We start from the raw sequence: 23,000 nt of genomic DNA on the forward strand, positions 1-23,000 counted from the left end.
AAGTGAAGATGTAATTATTACACAGGGCTGTACCAGAAGTTGGTTGACATTTGAGCGTTGGTTATCAAGATTAATGACACTAAAAAGACAACTGCTGGAGCAACCGTCAACTAATATTCCAAGTTTAAATGAAAAAATGGTGAAGCAAAGAAGAATTACAGAAATATAATGTTAATGTAATTTGTGTTAAGATATTATATTTGAACAATATGGAAAGAAAGATGTAGCTACAATATTCAATATTAAATTTTGTAGTAAAGTGGGAAATTGGGCAAATGAGGCTTATTTGTGACTACGGTCAGTCAAATGGAAAGTTCTAATAAAGAAGAAAGAAATTTTTTTTATTCACTAGAGAGCACAAATGACAAAAAACAGCAAAGCTGTTCCTTGGAAGAGACCTTAATAGCAGAACAAGAAATGAATTGCAGATATACTGAAATGTTATAGGAAAATTTGAAGAAAAGAGAGCAAAGTTAATAAAAACGGTAAGTACTTGCAGGACATAATTCATCATTGCTAATACTATGTTCTAACATAAAGATAGGAATAAATTCAAATGAAAAGAATAACAAGATCTAAAAGTATTAATAGTAATATTTTCAGACTGGTATGGATATAAAAAATTTGAAAAAGGAAATGATTGCTATTAGTTGACAGATGGATAAAAATGATTACCATTTTTATCCACCTGAGAAGAAACATGTACAAAAATAAGAAAATTGTGCTGCTTTCTGAAGTGAAATGTAGACTCCATTATACAAACATTAAAAGGAGAAAAAGCTGAAGTGAATGATTCAGAAGTGAAAAATCTCAACTATATGACAAGAAGATAAATGTATCCATATCAAATGTTTTGTGACAAGCATGTCAACATATACCTGTATATTGACTGCAACCTACAAAAATCAGAGAATTTAAGAAAAATGTGTGAAAGTAGCTAAACAGAAGTCAGACTTTGAGAAGACAACAAAATGTTCTGGAAGTTATCTATTGAAAATAGCTTAGAAATGTACTGGGAAAGGAAGAATAAGATATTCTTAATATTCTGAATATCTAAAATAATTAATATAAATGACTTAAATGAGATGAGTAGTGACAGAACAGTAATAGAAAATATTAATTGCAGTCAGGAGTACATATCAATATCTCAGGCAGAAAAAAAACCATCAAAAATCTGGAAAGCTAACAGTTCCAATATGCAACCATGAAATTTTATAACAGCTAAGTCACACAATTCAGAAAGCCTGCTCAGAAGTTTGAATTTCTAATGATTGGCTAAAGCTCTCATAGTACCATTCAGAATATTTTGAAGCCTTCACATGATTTTTGCATATACAGCTTGGCTTTCTTGCAATTTTTCTGTGCATTCACTCAGAGCTCATGCCAATATACTTTCTAGGAACTTTCAATAACTTTTTTTTTTTCTTTTCTTGTTTGAGGACCAATTCTTTAACTTCCTGAGTTCATCATAATTTGCCAAGGCCTCCAAAGAATTGATTTTTGTTTTTCCCAAGTTTCATTTTTTCCCCTCTTTCTCTAATAATATTTAAATCTACAGTTCACCTCTAAAAGCTGTTCAAGTTTATATTTTTTATAAATTTATTTCCATTATAGAATCCAATGGTTCTAATCAGCAAATTATTTTCAACATGACATTCATTTTTTATCCTCTCTAAACTAACTGGCAATCATTTCCTATTTCAAATCCCGGTAAATTTGTGTGAAGATATCACTACCAACAATAGCATAGTAAAACTTACTCATTTTTTATATGTTCTATACATGAATTGTGTATAGAACATAAGACAAATGTTCTAGACACATTTGTCCAACATCTTTTATGTTAGAGCATGATATTAGTGTCCAATATCCAGAAAGTAGTTATTAGCTTCTCTTCTCACCAAATTTTCTCCGAACATTTCTATATGTCTAGTATCCATTTTCTACTTTGCTGTTTAGCTCTCTAACTAGGACCAATTTTCCCTTTATACCAAATGCCTCCTCTAATGACTTAAAAATCTCCACCTCATACAACCTTTTATGGAACTATAGATGCAAATATTTAATTGTCCATTTCCCTATTTTAATATTTGCTCACATTGCTACTTGAAGTTGCCCTCCATGCAAGAATATCTTTGTGTTTAGTATTGAATATTACTGATGTAGTGTGGTTGATAGCCTAGTTACACGGAAAACATTAATTAACAAACTGTAGTGGAGAGACCTTGAGAACTATGGTACACCCTCTTCAAGTGCGTACCATAGTTCTGAAGACCAGCCACTGAAGTATACAGGACTGAATCCAATGGTTCTAATCAGCTAATGAACGACACTGTTACCACTTACTCTGCCAGGTTGTGCCTGGAGAGTTCAGGTATAGTAAATGTGTGCATATATGGGGGGGGGGGGGGGAGAACTGTTGAAGCCACACAAATGGAATGGGAACTGATGTGCACTTTCTTTATGTGGGAAGTGTGTCTATGGGTTTTTCATCTCTACTATATGACATCTTCTCTAACTTAACATTAAAATGACCATGAACAACAACAAATTTTAATTGGTCTCTGTACCAAAGTTTGGACTTAGAACCAACCTACTACTGTGACTTATTTGAAATATAAACATATTTATCATGCTTAACAAAAATAAACTTACCTAATATGTCTCCCTGAGTAATGACATTAAGAAAGGAAAGAGAATTGCAGTCAACACCGTTATATGCATCGGCTGGATCTAATGCCTTTAAGAGGTCTCTGACATGCCTTACATGAATACGGGCCTCTCTGACAGTGTATGGTTCTAAAATAAGGTTAGGATAGATAAATTTATAACTGGCATAGTATGATGATGACAGTACAGGGTAAATTAAAATTTTTTCGTTTCAAGATTTTATAAGTAGAGAGAATAGTTTAACAAATTAACAACCTGTAGACTAAGTCTTAAGTATAGCACATGAACATATTTCAAAATACAGATCTTGCACAACTATGATTTTTATTTATTATTTTTATTATTATTATTATTTTATTTATTTATTTATTTATTTATTATTATTATTTTATTTATTTATTTATTATTATTATTTTATTTATTTTTTTGCTGCTGGTGATTTCCAAAAGCATGATTAAAGGATCATGCCCTGAGCCTGAAGAGATCCTTCTAATTTTTCAATATCAGGTTCAATGTTCGAGAAACGAAGTCTCAAGTTTTTTATATTTTTTTTTCATTCACAGCAACCCCAAGGGGGATGCGGTGAACGAACCAGTGGTTCTTGGGGGATAGTGCTGGGGGGGAGGGTTGTAGAGCAGGTGCCCTCCCGATGAGTCCTTGGACTCCTTGAAGGTGTCACATATTAATAATAATAACTTTATAAGACCCTTACTTATTATACGTAAACTGTCCCCCTCTGCACAGCACACTGGATTCAAAGAAAAGACACAATAACTCATACTATGCTGTCTGATATGTAACCAAAGCACAAAGACAATTCATCCCTGTTCAGTAAGAATATGTTAAAGAAGAATGAAGAGATTCAGTATGTGACCAAAATAAAGCAAACCAATTTATACCATTACATAAAGCACACAGCAAATGGTTTATAATAATCGGAATAAGATAAGAGTGTTGTCACCTTTTCTATTTAGCCTTATAATGGATTTTGTGATGTAAGAATCTGAAGGGGAAGGACTTGGTACCAAACTAGTTTAAGAATCTTAGAATATTGAGGAATGATCTAGATTATTCCAATGATCTGACTTTATTCACAAATAATGTGTGAGAAATGAACTCTTATTACTACAATTGATGATGCTGAAAGTTAACTAAATTTGATTATCAGTATTGAGAAAACAAAGGTAATGAAAATATATGATACAGATAATTATCTTCCTTAAGGGATATGCTAGAGCAAGTCTGTCAGTTCAATTATTTTGGTTGCAGTGTAACTGATGAGTGAGGTGAGAAATGAAATTGGAGAAGACAAGAGTGTTTAAAAACTTATGGAAAGTGATAAAATAGCAGAATAGCAGTAAAGTATAAAATTTACAAGTCTAATTCTTCTTGCTTTGCATTATGGAGCCAATATGTGAACATCATGCAACAGTAATAATTGGAACTTCTTCATGAATAACACGATCAGCTACATAAGTGGAGTGAACAGTTTCCTCTTAGCACTATCCTGTGTAAAGAAGGGCTACGATGGTTCAGTCATGTTATCAGAATGCAGGATATTTGCTTGGCCAACAAGATTATATTATCCAGAAAGTGATAGAAAAAGATGTCGGTCTAAATGAGATGGATTTACAATATTAACAACACCTAAAAATGCTTTACAGTGTCATGAAAAAGCAGTAGACAATCAGGACAGACATCTACCATAAGAAGCTGTTCAATCTTAAAGCCAAAGTCAAAGTTTCGTCAAGTTTTTGGGTTGGTTTTGGTTTCAGTTCACAAGAATTTTGGTTTTAGTTCACCATTTTAGTTGAGTACTGCATGTTTTAACTATCTCTATGATGTTAACTACAAAGATAATAAGCCGAAAGGCTATTTTACCGGCGAATTTGTTAATTAAGAGGGAGATGTTAAATCCCGTTTTATTTTATAGCCGGGTACGAAACTCTGGTCAAAATCCATCGACATCCGTAGATTTTCAATGCCGAAAAAAACTATCGACGGAACCAAGTGTAAATGATCACTTGGATAGTACAACACCGGGGCAACTCCATGCAAAGGTGAAGCAAGCTCCTTCACTAACTTTAATATTCTTAATGTAAAATGTAAAACCCAGCGCCTAAGAGATGTAAATATATTGTTTTACATTATGAGAAGAGGTCACTACCCAGATCGGTTTCAACCTTTTTTGAGGTCACATCAGTGAGTAGGTAGACCTGGAATATCAAGGTTTTAAGCGAACAGAAACTTACATACCTCTACTATCGAATTGCCGAAGTGGTGTACTATATATTGTTAAATAATGTTAACTACAAAGATAATAAGCCGAAAGGCTATTTTACCGGCGAATTTGTTAATTAAGAGGGAGATGTTAAATCCCTCTTAATGGTTCCACCAATAGTTTTTTTTCGGCATTGAAACTCTACGGATGTCGATGGATTTCGACCCGAGTTTCGTACCCGGCTATAAAATAAAACGGGATTTAACATCTCCCTCTTAATTAACAAATTTGCCGGTAAAATAGCCTTTCGGCTTATTATCTTTGTAGTTAACATTATTTACAATTTTGGTGTTGTGTACTATATATTGTTAATTTACATTAACAATATATAGTACACCACTTCGATAGTAGAGGTATGTTACTTTCTGTTCACTTAAAACCTTGATATTCCAGGTCTACCTACTCACTGATGAGACCTCAAAAAAGGTTGAAACTGGTCTGGGCAACTACACCAGGGCAACTCTATGCAAAGGTTGAAACCTTTGCATAGAGTTGCCCTGGTGTTGTACTATTCAAGTGATCATTTACACTTGGTTCCACCGATAGTTTTTTTCGGCATTGAAACTCTACGGATGTCGATGGATTTCGACCAGAGTTTCATACCCGGCTATAAAATAAAACGGGATTTAGCATCTCCCTCTTAATTATCTCTATGATGCTTATTAATAGTATTGTTTTTAATAGTGTAAAAAAAAAGTTCAGATTTGTAGTGTTTTATTCATTTTGTGTAGCTATAAAATGGATATATCTCTAAGAAAGCATTCAAAAATATGTACTCTTTCTCATCACATAATCCACGACTCAAAGACAAATTGCCAATAAGTGTGATGATGGTTTGGATACTGTTAATGTGATTTTAAAGAGGTTTAGGAAGACAGGTACGTTTTCTCCTGACAGAAAAGGAAAACTACACTTACTCGAAATCATTTCCTAGTTAGGAAAAGGAAAATGAATCATCCCAGATTGTCTGCTGTACACTTAAATAAACTTAGGAGATAGCGGAATCCGTCAAAGATTGTTTAATCCATCAAAAAAGAAAAAACAATTATTGATGAAGGCTATGTAGAAAAAAAGGCTACATTGAACAAACGTGTACAAAGATTGGACTGTTGAGAAGTGGAAGGGCGTATCAGATGAGACATTTATTTGTCCAAGGAGAGCGAATACCCTATGTTTGCAAACAGCAGCAGGGAAGACTTTTCCCACTCACCTTCAACAAGCTCTTAAACACCCAAGCTAAGAAGGTGTTCTGAGATTGTTTTAAATATGAAGGTCCAGGATCACTTGTACCTGTTGACGGTATGATGAAAAGTGACCAATACATAAAAATATTGGAGGAAAGAGTTGTCCCACAGATCCAGAAAGACAAGGAATTCGTCTTCCAACATGACCTTGCTCCATACCACACTTCAAAAAAAAGTGAGAGTTTCTCAAAAATCACAACATCCAATTGCTTCAGTGACCAGGCACCTCTCCTGACATTAACTCAACAGAAAATTTGTGGGCCATAGTGAAAAAAAGACTTGGAAAATTAAATTGTGATATAAAGGATAATTTAATACAATCTATTATAAAAGTATAGTTTTGAGATGAAGAAATAAGAAAAATATGTTCTATATTGGTAAAGTCCATGCTTAAGCGAATTAATGAACTTATTAGAACAGAGGAGCAGATAAATTATTAGGTAAAGTTAGAGTTTAATTTTTTGTACTTATTTCTTGCAAAATTAAAATTTTTCTTTAAAATATGAGCAATCAAATTAGTTTGTTCACTACTGTATGTATATCCTATTTACAATCATGGTGGCATTATGCTAAAACAAGCTGAGTGCAAATATCAAATGCAAGATTTTAATCTACTCTTTCCTCTCAAACTGGCTGAGAAATGATCTGCAACACACACACACACACACACACACACACACACACACACACACACACACACACACACACACACACAAATAAAAAATCCAATTATGAAGTGCTTTCAACACTTACTGCATAAGCAGCAACTTAAGCTGATTTCTGATTCTTCATTATCTTCTTTTTAAAAGCAACAGCCCCTTAATTGCAGATATGTAAACTGACTCATTTTTTAAATGCAGTTAGTATAAACAGATTAAGTTTGGCCACAAAATATGACTATATATGATATAAATATTAAATTATTCTCATGCATACTAAAATTTGAGTATGCGTTTGTAAAAGATATTTCAACCTTAACTGAAATAATGAAACCAGATATTGTCTTACTGTTTAAGCAAAAACACAAACTGACTTTTGATCTATGAACATTTTTTAAATAAATGTCGAAATGAAAGAATATATTTCAATTGATCAATATCTGCTGTACAATTATACAAATACAAGGAATTAAGAAATAATACACTCAAGTCTAATAAGTGAAAGAAGTCTGGAAGTGAATAAAGAAGTTAATATCTGTTATATAGATTTTGAAAAAGCTTTTGACTTTGTAAAATGGGATAAGATGATGGAAGTAATGGAAAAGATTGGTATTGATTGAAAAGACAGAAGGCTAATTATTTCACTATATATATGGGACAAACTGCCATGGTGAGAGACATACATGGTACAACAGAACCAGGTATTATTGGACAAGGAGTAAGATAAGGCTGTTCTCTATCACCAAATTTTTTTAACATGCATTCTGAAGCACTGGAGAATTCAGAAGAAGGAATAAAGATTGGAGGTAGACAGATATTTGCAATACAATACGCAGATGACAAGGCATTATTATCAAATACTGAAACAGAACTACAACATCTGTTGACCAGATTACTGGAATCCTGTATCAATTATGGAATGAAAATTAACATAAGAAAAACAAAGGTAATGAAAAGAGCAAGGAAAGAGGCAAATAAAGATATCAGAATGGGGAAAAATTGAATCAAGTAAAGACATTTAAATGTCTAAGAAGTGTGATTAGCAGTGATGGAAGATGTAAAAGTGACATAAAAGCAATTTTCTGTCATTTTGCATTTTTTTTTACATAGTGAAGAAATAATTATCTATAAAGAAATAATAATAAAAAAAAAATTATCAACTACCAGGTTTCAGTTCCTTGTGGGAATCTTGAGAAGAAAGTCAAAATACATAAATTAATAAAATCAGAGCATTACAATATTCAAATAACAGTAATGGAATAAACAGCTAATTATATACACAAAGAAATATCATTTGAGTGAGATTCTGTTGTGCAATAGAAAGCATAACATCCTAGGTCCACATAGTTGATATCTTTGAATGAGAGGACAAGACTACCAGACTTAATTTAACAGTTTGATTTCTTAAATCAAGTTATTTAAGTACCCTGTAAATTCTCCCAGCTGTTCCTTAGATTCTGAGCAAATGATAAAAATGTCAATAATATAATCGAGCCAAATTCGTGGTATTAACTAGCAGCTCTCTGAAGCTTATCTTTTGAAGGATTTCATGAATAAGTATCCCAGAAGTGGAGAAAATGAGTCCAGAGTTAAACCATTTTGTTCTCTGTTCTAAAAACAAAATTTGATACCATTAAGAGGAAGGAGTTCTTATGACAGAATTCCTCTTCTGGAAACATTCATGAAAAAGTTCACAATATCACGTTTGCTAGGAGGTCTGACAGTTCAAATATTTCTTTGTCTTCTCAACAAAATGCAAGGACTTCTTCACATGGGAGACTGCTTTTCCCATGTAACAACATGGCAACTTTGATATTTTCTGGAAAAAGTAAAGGTAAGTCAGACACCCACAATGAAGCATAAAACACATTACCTTGCATACTTTAGAAGCGTACATAAATTTTCAGAACCACAAGGTGTTGGGATGGAAACTGACAGCTATGGTGTATAATGTCATCTTTGGAGAAAGATGTGGGTGTTCCAAAGAACAAAGGCAGATAAAAGAGATGGAAAAATTGGTTCAGTCTGAGGCTGGTGAGTAAATATATATTGACTAGCAGCTATGCTTGTGTTTACAGTTTTGGAAGAAAGTAACATGACCCTCAAAATGACATGCAACTAATGCGTTATTAAAAACCATAACACTTGTTTGTTAGGGACCATTATTAAAAATGTAAAGTTATTTTGTTTATGATGTCTACAGAAGTTGTTTTTCAAACATTTAAGATAAAATTCATGTTCAGTTTTTGGAACTACATGAAAATGGAATGAAAATTTATTAATTACATTGATTATTTACAACTGATATTTTGCCACCTCAAGCCAAGAATTATGTGCATGGAGGGCAATGGTAGTAATCTGATTAATGCTTATGGTGAAGATAGTGGTGGGTTAATATCTGTGATCACACCATCAATTCTATTGCAGTAAACCAGGTTATATAGAACTTGAGGCTTTCAGGAACAGTATCTAATTTGAACCAGGATCTGTAATGTAATTTGTGCAGATCACAATACATTGTGATCCTGTATAGTTTTGGCACACCATGCTATTTTTGAATCAGGATTAATTACAGAAAATTACTATGAAGAGTGACACACAGCTGCCCTCTATGCAAGTGAGAATCCTTGTTCTCAAGGCCTTTTCACTTCTTTGCTGAATGTGTATTGTTAAAATGCCTTCGTTAATGCTGGCTGGCTTGAGTTAGAGAAAAAGTAGCTTCTAAACAGTTTATTAACTACATTATTTATCTTCATTCCAGTTTCACGTAGTTTTTGTTCCAGAAACTGACATCAAAGCAACAGCTACAGAACTTTAAACATAGAAATACATTAAAAAAAAAAAAAAAAAAAGAAATTTATAAATCTACAAGAAAATGTGTCAGAAATCAGCTCACTTTTGAATGGGTTGGGGGATGAAGAATTAACTTAAAAATGGTCTTTTTACCTTCTACAACTCTTATCAAAGAGCCTTCTTTAAGTCCCTCAATATTTTTCAGCTCTGCAAAATTATCCATAGTTGTGCCATCCAGCTGAAGAGAAAAACATGTTCGGTGACACGTATCTTCCCGATCCATTAAAAGTTGGTGAATCTCTTGAACTAGTTCCATAGAACTTACCTAACAAATTGTAATTTTTTTAAGATTAAAAAAAAAATTTTTTTTGCAATTAATTACTGTATGTGACAAAACTTTAAACATATTTAAGCACAAAAATATATTTAAGATCTTCTATAAAATATAATTTGGAACTACAAAACAAAGCTTTATTTAGCTCAGATAATAGCAATTAGGAAGCATCAGCAATATTCCACATGTCAGAGTAACTTTTCAGTCAACTATCTTGCATATATTACTGAACAATAGTTAACCCATGGGTGCTCACACAATCCATGCAGTTCCCATTTAACTCATATTGTAACATTCCTACATGTTCTGTATTTTAGTAGTATTATAATTCAAGTTAGCTTTTTATTGTATTTTTCAAATCTTAATCCCAGATGAAGCCACACATATTAGTTATCATTTTTTCATATTATGACAGCCAAATAAATCCAGTGTATTTCTCCTTATAATATATGATTTTGCCATGATCTTCCTATACTTCCTTCAATTCTAACAACTGATTTACAACTCAAATATAGACTATGTATTGCTGGATGAAATATCTTATTGACACCATCTAACTGTAGCATTTTGAACAGTGTTTTTCCTCATAGTATCTTGTCATATGCTTTTCCACATTGACAAAACTTAAATACAGCATTCTTGTTATATTCCAAGGATTTCTCAAAAGCTTAAAGTGAAAATCTGATCACAATAACTCAGATTTGACCTGAACAAGGCTATTCTTTTCTAAATTTCCTTTCAACAAATTTTCTTAGTCTCTTCTCAAAGTATGCTTGAGAAGAAGCCAAGAATCTTACTAGTAGGATTTTACTACTAGTCTGGTAGTAGGAAAATTCCTCTAATTCTCATACTTGTTTCTTTCTCTTTTTTTTTTATGGGTGGGTACTAATTGAGAGCTTTAATGCACTCATCAAAAATTCCAAATTGTTGACCAGACCTTCACAGCCATTATAAAAATTTTAATCTGCTTGAGTATGTCTGGTCAAATTTCATGTATTCCAGCTGCCCTTTCCAGATTGCCTAATAGCTCTTTTACCATAAGTACTGACACAAACACACACTTCTGACTGCATTCCTCTTCAAGATTAAAGATTTTCAATAATCATTCCATCATTTATTCATTTAGCAATCTTTCAAAAGTCATTAATGACTCCAGAGCTCTAAAAATCTGTTTCCAGTTTTCATGCTGCTTTTATTACCAATTCCTTTTGCCACCTTGCTGATTATCTTCTATATTCTTACCAAATTAGCTAATTTACACATTGCTTTGATTTCTTACATTTTTCTCTGTATTCTCTCAGAGAACAACTTGACTTACTTGCTAGGAACTTGTGACATGATTTCTTCTTTTACATGACTACCTCTAACTTCCTGAGTCCTCTGTGGAAACCTGATTTTTCTATCCTTGCAAACAACTTCATTCCTCTCTGCCCGAATACGAATGTTTTCTTCATGGTCTATCACTCAATCTCCAAGGTTTGATTCTTGTTTCAACCTCTTCTTTTTTCTTGAAAAATATTTGTATGAGTCTACAGTTCACACCTGAAAACTGCTTGATTCATTCTTTTTAAACTTTCCTTCCCACTTTTTTTCAATATAATATTCAATTTTATATTACACAAAATTAAATCGTAAACACTTCCTATTTAAATGTCCTGAAAGAACATGAAGATATCACTCAGCAATAACACAGTCAATGAGACTATCTTTAGTTCTTGTTACTTTTCTCCATGTGAATCTGTAAACATTTTTATGCTGGTAGATGTAGTAAAAACTAGTCTGTGTCCCAAATAGAAATCCTGTAGGTACTTACCATCACCATTAATTTCCTACTCAGCTGTTTGTCAACTATACCTCATATTATTCTGCCATTTCCACTTCTTTTCCACTGATAGTTCTTATGCTGATGTTGGGTAGGATTTGTTCCAATAGCTAACTTTTCACTATTCACCCTGTTTCTCTGACAAAAACAGCAGAAACTTGGTTTGGCTGGATGATGCTCCAGTCAACAAAAAAATTCCATAATGCTGTACCATCATTTTGTTCTCACTGAAACTAATAGAAATACAATTTAGTCAGCTAAATCCACTTGAATACTGGATAAGGTGCATTCTGAGAAGGTGAAGATTGGGCATTATGTCAAAGCTTTGGTTGGTTCTCCACATTCCTTGAAAGCTTATGTGGAGATCTCATCCCAGTTATTTAGCTTTGACTCTTAAACAAACCCTGAAAATAAATTATAGACATCTTTGATAGAAAAACATCAAAATTTTTTTTTAGATGTTACACAGTGGCTATGAAATAAGCACTGATCATTTTCTTCCTAAGATAAAATTAAGATTACAACTTAAATAGCTACAATCAATGCAGAAGAAGCAAAAAAAAGCCCATCCCATTATAAAAATCAAATTATTATGCGATATAAAATATACAGTAGCTATAGGAACAAAAATTTAACCAATGGTTAGGAAAAAGAGAAAAAATAAATTAAAAAAGCAGAGAAGTAGAAACAGAATGGTCTATTATTAAAACACTCAGCAACAAATGCTCATCTAGGAAAGATCAAAAAAGTTAAAATATGGGATAATGAAATTAAAAAACAAAAAGCATCTGAATAAATAAAAAGGACACACCATAATTGGACTAAAATAACTGGTGATGTGCAATAGATGGTCCCTTCCAGAAAAGTCAACCAAACCTTACTGTGGAATGGCATGTTTCAACAAACAGGGTCCCTAGCAAGGTGAGTATGGCTGCTTTGAAGAACACTTTCCTTAGTTTTAGGTGGGAGATGAATTCATCGCCCAGTTTGAAACCACCGTCCTGCTTATTGGAGGCCTGAAGTGGCTTGAAAAATTCCTATGTCTGGTCTCTAAAGCAGGGTTTCCACAGGCCAGCCATCAATATTACATGATACCAAACCTGTTGGCAGAACTCTATGTACTTCTTCCTGATCAGCTGATAAATAATCTTGCTGCTGCTTACTGCCAGATGGTGCCTGGAGGGAGTTTTAGTACAGCAACTTGGAAAGGGGGATATGTTGAAGCATGGTTGGATGGGAACTCCCAGGTGTGGGATTCATGCCCATAAGTTGCTACCCATATAGCATGTCCCTACTCTTATAAATTTAAGTGTTAAAAATATTCTAAACATGAAAGACAGCATAAAATTTTTTTATAGCTATGGTTATAAAACTCCACAAAAACATTCAAAGAAAATTAAAAAAATACAATATATATATTCATTCTTGCATCCTGACCTAGTCTTAAGATAGCACTATGAACAATAACAGTCAATAAGAACTTTGCTTTTCTCTCCAAATTTTTTCAAAACATTTCTATGTGCCTGGGATTCATTTTACTCTTTTGAAGTCTTAATTGCAACTTCAACAAGAACCTACTTTTGCTGTTCCTACTAGAGCCTTCTCTAGAACCACAGACCCAAATTTCATCCCATTTCCAAATGTATAATTTGCCTGCATCAGTTATCTTTATCTGGCAAGTAATTCCTGTTGAGATTAAAATTTTATCTTCATGTTTAATATGTTAGTTACTACATTTATACCTTTTTCTCTCATGATTATTGACAGAATATAACAGTTATTATTTAGGAAAATATCTAATCTATTTTATTCTTTGCCTGGCAAATAGCAATTACACTGAGGTATTCCAAATAATTAATGTGAAGATGGAATATTTAAGCCAGTATTTCTTCATTGCTCTGTTAGATAATATCATATCCACTTACATTGCCATCCAACACAAGATGGAGATGTTTGTGTAGATATAAAATTTTAAGAAACAAGAAGAATAAATTCCAAGGAATTACAACACAGTCAAAAAAAGAGAAAAGGAGAAAACCAGGTTGGATAGAATTAGGAAAAAAGGAATAATATTGAAGATTTCATTATAGAGGATAATCAATGAGTATTTCAAGAATTTGGAACACATAGTGGGGTCAGAGCCAATATAACCAGGAGATGACATTGATATTAAGGAATACAGAGAACTGACTGGGAGCTTCTCAATGTCCAATCCTTATCTCCATGAGGTGCACTCTGTTAGTAGGTATCTACTGGATACTGAATGTATGAGAATAGGCTGCAATTGACTAACCAACCAAATTGTACAACATGGCACAACATGAGATTTCATGCTGGCTGAAGCATTGCCCATCAAAACAAGGCCCCTGCTATTTTTTTCAAGAAACTTAACCAGAGTGAAGAGTGAAAAGTCAGCTACTGGAACAAACTCCAATATCTGAAGAACTGAAAATAGGAACTATTAATATAAGGAGTATTAATGGAAAAGAAATCGAACTAACAGAAGAACTGTAAAAGTATCCCATGGATAAACTGGCATTATCAAGACAAAGAATACAAAAAAAGCAAGAATTTACTAAGTATACAATGTTATATTCAGGCAATAACAATCAAGGAAAGGAATGAGTAGCAACAGCATTCAACACCAAACATGAAGATAAACTTCTTGATTAGAGGGCAGGTTTCAAGTAGTTATGTGAGCAAACTTTAAAATTGGGAAAATGGATAATCAAACTTATTTTTGCCTATGGTCCTACAGAAAGTACTTCTAAGGAAAAAGTGGAAAAAATTTTAGTCATTAGAAGCAGGTAGCTGACAAAGAAAATGGAAAAAGTAGTCCTTGCTGAATATCTAAACAGCAGAGTAAGAAATGAATCCCTCAAGGCATATTAGGAATGTTTAATGTTTTGAGAATATTTGGAGGAAAGGACCAACCTAATAATAACAGTAAGTATCTGCTGAATTATTGATCAGGATAAGGACTAGTCATCTATCACCATGTTCAACATAAGAATGTTCAAGTTTATGAAGAGAAGATGCAAGAAAAACCTCATTGACTATCATTTTGATAATGAAATGTTCATGCTTGTTCAGGACTTCTGCTCAGGACACAGACTAGTCATTACTAACACATTTCAACATAAAGATGTTCACAAGTTCACACGGAGAGAAGACACAAGAAATAAGAAAAGCCTCATTTACTATGTCATTGTTGACATAGTAAATGAGGATACAAGAGTGCACAAAGGATGTAAAATTAGAAGTGACCATTACTTAGTGCTAAGCAGGATAAAAATGGATATCAGACTGAAAAGTACAGTACATAAAGTTTTAAAAAGAATTAAAGTTAAGCACCTGTTGCAGGTAAACTGTAGACTCAACTATACAAACATTATTCAAGAAAAATTAAACAGCCTGAAAGCAAAAACCAAGCATTGGGAGTCTCAGTAGCAAAAACTCTGAAGACAATATTGATTGATTCAGCTAGGGAGTTATGTGATGAAGTTGCTTGCAAAAATAGAAAAATAAGAACACCATGCAGACACAAGATGTTAAAGAAGCAGTCCCGGACAACAAGAAAGCATATCAAAAGTTCCTATCAAATAATGGCCTGGTTCGGTTCCCTGCCGCTGCAATATAAAAATTTTCCCTCGATGAGTCTTTGGACTCCCTGGAGGTGTCATGTAATAATAAGTCAGCAGATGACTCAAAGAATGCAAGAGAAAAATGTAAGAGAACTAAGCCACATGTGAAAGTAGCTAAACTAAAGTCATGGGAAGATATTGGTAAGAAATATAGAAAGTAAATATCAGGAAGGTGGCAAAATGTTATGGAGGCTATTGAAAAAAAAACCCTTAGAAATGGAGGAAAGTGCACTGAAAAAGGAATAAAAGATGATAAAGCTGACATAAAAACCTCAAGCATATATCAATACTTGAGGTAGAACAAGCCATCAAATACTTGAAATGTGGAAAGGCAGCTGGAGTAGATGATATTTGACCAGAAATGCTTAAATATGGAGGTAAAGAAGTTTTACACTGGCTATAATGCATAATTCAGAGAGCCCGGTAAGAAGGCCGAATTCCAGATTATTGGAGTAGAGCTCTTATAGTTCATGATATAACAAAAGGAATAAAGTTGAATGCAAAAATTATCAAGGAATTTCTCTACTAAAAGTGTTCCAGGTAAGATTTATGCAAGCATACGTGAAGAGAGGTAGAGAAAAATTGTGGAATAGAAACTTGGAGAAGAACAACCTGGATTCAGCTGAAACAGAGGTTTTCAAAATAAGATTTTCGCTTCATGACAAATAGTCGAGAAATCGTGGGAATATGAGAAGGATCTGTACTTTAGTTTTGAAGGTCTGGAAAAAGCATATGATAAGGTGCCAAGAGGAAAGCTTTTCAAAACACTACAGTTACATAGGTTAAATGGAATATTATATAGCAATAAATAATAGATCGAAGGAAATACAAGAAGATGGTTTGATATAAAATCAGGGATAAGACAAGGATGCACATTATCTTTGCTCTTATTCATCGTGTGTATGGATTACATTATGAAAGAAAGTGGCATTAAACCTGATATTAAGATCAGACATCAAACTTGGCTCTCTGCTTTATGCAGATGATGTACTTGTAAATACATCAAGTGCAAGTCTCTACGTTTCTCTAACAAAATTGAACAACTGATTCGAATAATGTAACAAATCTGGCATGAAAATTAGGAACAAAAAGACCAAACTATGAAAATAAGCAGGACCATAGAAAACATATTCAATGTAGAACCTATAGAACAAGTACAATATTTCAGCTATTTAGGCACAGTTTTTAGTGAAGATGGCAAATTAAGTTTGGAAATGAACAGGAGGACAAGAGAATGAGCAAAGCTTGTATAGTGGGAAGCTAGTTGAATAAATTCATATGGACCAAGAGAGAAATTAGCCAAAAATACTAAAGTAGCAAGATATATGACAGTCTACAAACCAGTTTTAAGTTAGATTCAAGAGTTGGGTTAGAAATAAAGTACTTGATCACTGATGGAGACCTCTAAAAAAAACTCTAAAGAAATGAGCAGATGGCATCAATGGAAGAATTATATATATTAAAGATGAAGATATTTGGAAGGAATTTGACTTATTATTCAAGAATGTGCAAGCAGGGCTAATCAATCTAAGGTGATATGGATACTTAAACAGAAAGGAAGAAAAAAAAGTTAGCAAAACATGTATTTGCTGTGAAGATGGCAAGGAAAAGATCCAGAGACAGATCAAGATCTAGGAATGATTTAGTCAGAGGTGCCATAGAAGATAAATATTAAATATGACAATATTGCAGCACTGACAAGTAACAGTGATTTGGAGTGATTGCTGATTGTAGATTACTAACAATGCAAACTTAATCATGTAGTACTGTCACAGTGTTCTGTACACCAATATTAAGGGTACTCAGAAAACTGATGATATTATTATTATTATTGTTCTGGGAAACTCCAAGGAGTCGACAGACTCATCAAGGGAGGCCCTAACATCATGTCAAGAACAACTAGTCAACATTCACAGTGTATCTATCATACCTTGCCTTGAACTCATTCACGGTTGTAGCACCCACAACAGACTCTGGAAGCTTATTCCACTCATTCACCACTCTCCAAGTAAAAAAACTAGCTCTAACACCCTTGTCAACCACGCTCTTGCCCAGCTTCCATGCATGGCCCCTAGTCCTCCCATCACCAGTCATATTTTCAAAAATATCTTCTGGATCAATCTTATAAAAACCCTTCAGTAATTTGAATGTCTCAATCATATCACCCCTCCTTCACCTATCTTCCAATTTCTGCAACCCACAAATCCTCAACCTATTCTCATAAGGTTCATTCCACAGACCTGCTATCATCTTGGTCACGCATCTCTGGACCCTCTCCACTTCCTCCCCATCACAAAGAAACCCTGGTGCCCATAACTGGGCACAGAAGTCCAGATGGGGTCTTATCAAGGCTCGATACAGAGGAACAACAACTTGTTTGTCTCTGCATGTTAAAGTATTTTTCAGAAGTCAAGTGATTTGGTGAGCTGTTTTAGTCACTTTTGCAATGTGCCCCCTAAACTTCAACTCCCTATCAACCAACACTCCCAAATCCCTGGCCTCATCAATCTCCTGGAGTACGGTTCCACCAATGCGATATACCGCTGCTATTCTTTTCACCCCAAAGTGCATAACCTTACACTTTGCCACATTAAATTGACATCCATTTTTCCTAGCCCAGTCCTCCAAACTATCCAAATCATCCTGTAAAATTTTGACATCCTGTGCACTCACAATTGCTCTACCCAACTTTGCATCATCAGCAAACAAGTGAACACTTCCTCTCAAATCCTTTCCAATATCATTGATGAACAAATTGAAAAGCAGTGGTCCAAGAACAGAGCCCTGCAGCACTCCACTAGTCACAAGACATCTTTTAGACTCCACTCCTGAATAAACCACTCTCTGGTATCTCTCCTTCAACCACCCTCCTATCCATCTCACCAACCCTATATCTATCCCCATCTGCTCCAGTTTACTGATTAGGGTTCCATGTGGTATCCTATCAAAGGCCTTGGCAAGGTCCAGTAGTATCACTGTAAACCCATTACCCCTATCCAGTTCAGCCGTCACTGTGTTATAAAACGTGAGCAAGTTACTGAGGCATGATCTACCCTTCACAAAACCATGTTGTCCCCCATACAATATCCCATTTTCATCTATCCCATCCTGTATTCTTTTCTTGACTAATTTCTCTAAGACCTTGACAATGATTCCTGATATGCTAATCGGTCGGTAATTTACAACAGCAGTCTTGGAACCACCTTTATGCTGTGGAACTATTTTCCCCTCTTTCCACCCCGCTCAGGACTAACCCAGACCCGACACTCAAATTAAACAAAATGGTCAAGGGTACTGACAATTCTTTAGCTGTTTCTCGTACAACACGAGCTGGTATACCATCCAATCCCACAGATGTATTGACATTGAGGTTATGCAATAGACTACTCACCTCCACTTCATTCACCACAATTCTCGTATAATCTATTGGTTTATTCGTTTCTGCAATGTCACCACCTGGATGATATATTCTTGCAAAGTGCTCACTCAGTAACTCAACTATCTCAACTGATTCAGTTACCTCCCTACCATCGGCATTCTTTAAAATCATTCTGCCATGTACATTTTTCCTTTTACTTGCTACATATCTAAAAAACTGTTTAGGATTCTCTTTAGCCTGCATGGCCAATGTTCTTTCGTAATCCTTTTTTGCTTTTCTTACCACACTTGTCACCCTTCTGGCCTGCGCTTTTCATGTGCCTGCCGGTCACCTTTCTCCTTAAATTCCCTCCATAGTTGTTTCTTTTTTTGCAGCTCAAGCTTAATGGTGTTATTCATCCATTTAACCCCTACTTGATTTATTATTCGGACTCTAGGTATACAGTCAGCCATTGCTTCATGCAAGCACTTCTTAACTACCTCCCATGCACTATCGACCTCTAGTCCTTGCAGTTGTACATGCCATGGCACTGAACCAATCAAACTCCTAAGCTTGTCATACTTTCCAGCCCGATAATTCCACATGTACCCTGTCTTAATTGAAAATTCTACACCTTTACCCACCTCCCAAGTCAAGACCCTATGATCACTCTCACCAATTGGTAGCAATATGGTCATATTTGTTACAGCCAAATCCTCAGATGTAATTACTAGGTTATAACTGTATATAAATGTAATTACTAGGTTATATAACAAATGTTACCAGCAATTATCATTTAAAGTGAGTGGAATGACAGTGCACATTTTGAATATAGTTTAAAAATTATTTTCATTATCATGTTTTGTGCAGAAGTGAAGTCATCAGCATTCAGTAACAGAGGGAAAATTTTCAAAATATGAAACTAGGTCTCCAGTAAGCTTGTCATTATATCAACCCCACACGAGGCTACACTATAGCACAACAGTACTGTGTGCAGACAAATTATTACATGGGAGTCTCCACAGAGTAAGGACTCATCATGGACCTCCAATTTTCTATAAAAAATATTTGATTATCACATGTGCTAATTCCTACATTCACTTCTAAATGTATAGCTGAAGGGAAAAATTTAAGATTTTTTTTCTTTGTATAAAATTTGACTAATTATTATATAAAACAAAGTGCTTTCATACCGTTAAGGCACCTAGACTAAGAAATGAAATTTGCATATTGGAAAAGGAACTTTCTTAAGAAGAAAGTTTATGTAACTCAAAACCCGCTTGAACTGAAATATTTGTAGAAAGAAAAAACCCAAAGCAACTTCATTATTCATAACTACTGTTGAGGAAAGGGGGAGGGATTGCTTGTTGCTTTTGTAAGGTACATCTCTCTTCCTGATCATGATATTTATATCAGTTTGTTCTCTTTACTCTTAAAATATTTAATACACACTGATCATATAAGAAATTAAGACATCAGAAAAGAACTAGATGTTTATGACATAAATGAATAGATCTAGGAATAGAAAGAACATCAATTTAGGATAAAAAGATATCAGCTACAGACCAAATGGAAATAGTGAGAGAGAGATAATAAGACCATCTGCAAGATGGAAAGACCAATGAAGCTGGAATAGGCAAATGCCTAATCCTTGAAGAGAAGAAGAATATGCACTGAATAATAAAATTACAAAATACAAGCTATGCTACTTGAAATCATGAGAAGATGCCATACAACTGACCATTTACCATGTTGAATATAAATACAGGGGGGGGGGGAAGAGCCGGAAAGTTCTGATAAACACCTAGAACAAAAATTATATCTTATCCTAAAACCCTTTAACTCCCATGATGGGGATTAGAGGGTTTTAAGATACGTTCTTTCTTGTGGGTATATCAGTTGCTTTAATATCATTTTTGTTCTAGGTGTTTATCAGAACTTCCAGATCCCACCCACTCGTACTTCAATCCTACAGTGCTACTATAAAACTTTCCAAACTGAATGAAAAAAGGGGTAAATCTAGTAAAATAAAAGAACACAAAAAATATGACTCAAAACATTCATACTGAAAGTGAAAAGTGGCAATGCTAATAGAAATGGAAAATGAGCTAGCCACAGATTTATATCTCCAACCATTTCACATTCAGACACCATTTTTAAGTCATTTATCAATACTCCTGTAATGAAACGACAAAAGTTTCAGAGAACTGAAGACAAATGGAACCAATATTAATTTTTTTTTACTATACCAGCATACGGGATACTCAACATCCCATAAAGCACCATTACACAAAAACTGAAATGAAAAGATAAGACCATTCATTATAAGAAGATATACATGATAAGAAGGAGAAAGAATGGCCATACAGAAAGTAAGTAACTGGAAGAATGGAGACTCACCGTGCAGCCCAATGATCAGCGTGTTTGACTGGAAGAGAATGAAGAAGAATCAACAAAATAAAACTTGGGTATGAGAAATGCAAATTTAAATAATTCCTCAATTTTCATAATTTAAAACAATTATTTTAATTGTGGTTCAATGTTTTAAATACTTTAATTACTAACAAGCAATATAATATACTGCAATTTAAAGTTACTAACTGGGTAATCTGCTCTATCAGAGCAGATTACCCAGTAAAACATAATTTCTTAGTTTCTTGGAAAAATTCTACTCATATTGGATACCAAAAGTCTCCTATCCTGATGGTATTCTTCAAATTATTTCTAAATGTCTGTGCTTCATAGTTGACCTCTACACTATACTGCCTATTTATTTATTCTACTGTATCTCTAATACAGTCTGGAGATTAGTCCATATACAGCCTATTCCTAAGAAGGATGACAAATCTTTATCTCCAATTTCTCTCACCTAGATTCTTTCTGAAATAATGGGAAGATCCATTAACACCAAACTCCTACTACCTTGAAGACCTGTCTAACAAATGACTAACAGTATGGATTTCATCACTGGATCTACTAACCACATCACCCGTCTCCGGACAAACACTATAGCAAGATTTGGCAAATCTCACATCGTTGCCCTTGATATCAACAATGCCTTTGATAAAGTTTGGCACAAAGTAAATTCCCATTATTCGATCTGTCTCTTGACTTTTGCAGTTGGGTAGCTAGCTTTCTGACTGGATGTTCGCCAGCCGACTGCCGATCCAGTACACAGTTTTGCTGATGACAGCACCCAGCCCTCTCCCTTTTTGTTTGTCAATTATTGCAAAGCACAAATCACCACAATCTGCAGAACTTTACCCTCCATTACCTTGAATTCTGATGTTCAAAACATTCATCAATGGGATTTAGATAAACTTGTCAACTTCAGTTAGATTGACTGATGACATCTGGCTCATTAATATACTCTACTCAGTTTCACACAGGTGTTGTTTCCACAGCTTTCTTCTATAAATAATTCTATGGCCACTGTTCATTGGAATTGGCATCAATAATTCCCCCACCTTCTATCAATTCAACATCCTCTCACAGTTCAACTCCAAACTCATAGAAAAAATTCCTCCTCCACATTTATCCCTTCAACTGTAATCTTCTGGAATAGTCTCCCATTATGTTTCCTAAGGAATACAAATTCACAGCTTTTTCTCAAGTCAAATGCAAACAAATTCCTTATTGCCCATCTACCATAGGTTGACCAACCTCTTGTGGATGAGTTCTCCATAAAAAAACAATTTTAATCACTATGATAGTTGCAATACTAACTGGAGGATGGTAGCAACACATATACACATTAAAAGAAACTTAAAATTGGTCATTAAATTAAGAGTTAATGCACTTGGTTAGACCATTATTTGAAATAGGTTTAACCTAGTCCGAAACTGAAGATTTTATGTATCAGACAACTTCGATACACATGCTGAGATCTAATTATTCCTGAACAGTTCTTGGGTATATATAAAACACTAGTATTCTTTTAATCTCTGTGTAGCTCTGTATTTGCTTCAGTCTCCAGGATATAGTGTTCTCACATCAAACAACGTACTCTAATACTTCAGTCTTCTAATGTTCAAGAACGAATATCAAGATATCTTTATAGCTTAAATCTCCAAGGACAAGACAATCTGTACAGCAAGTCAGTTTATATATCTCAAACCCATTCATGAGTTGGGTTGTTTCAAATTTCAGTTGAGGTACACCTAAGAATAAGCTAGTGTAATAACATCTGCTAAAT

General features: G+C 34.2%; 1 protein-coding gene across 3 annotated transcripts in view; it reads right to left on the reverse strand.

The window, feature by feature from the left end:
* clu (clustered mitochondria protein homolog) overlaps positions 1–23,000 on the reverse strand; it is a 502,466-nt gene that overhangs the window by 270,493 nt on the left and 208,973 nt on the right. For all 3 annotated transcript variants that reach the window (XM_090401006.1, XM_090401005.1, XM_090401004.1), the window contains exons 3-4: positions 9,801–9,972; positions 2,656–2,799 (exon numbers count right to left, since the gene is read on the reverse strand). In XM_090401006.1, the coding sequence (XP_090257132.1) occupies positions 2,656–2,799; positions 9,801–9,972 (316 nt within the window). The remainder of the gene's footprint in view (positions 1–2,655; positions 2,800–9,800; positions 9,973–23,000) is intronic.

Source organism: Typopeltis vanoorti, chromosome 11, assembly GCF_054136105.1.
Source record: "Typopeltis vanoorti isolate ZY-2024b chromosome 11, IOZ_Tvanoo_1.0, whole genome shotgun sequence".
Lineage (NCBI taxonomy): Eukaryota > Metazoa > Arthropoda > Arachnida > Uropygi > Thelyphonidae > Typopeltis > Typopeltis vanoorti.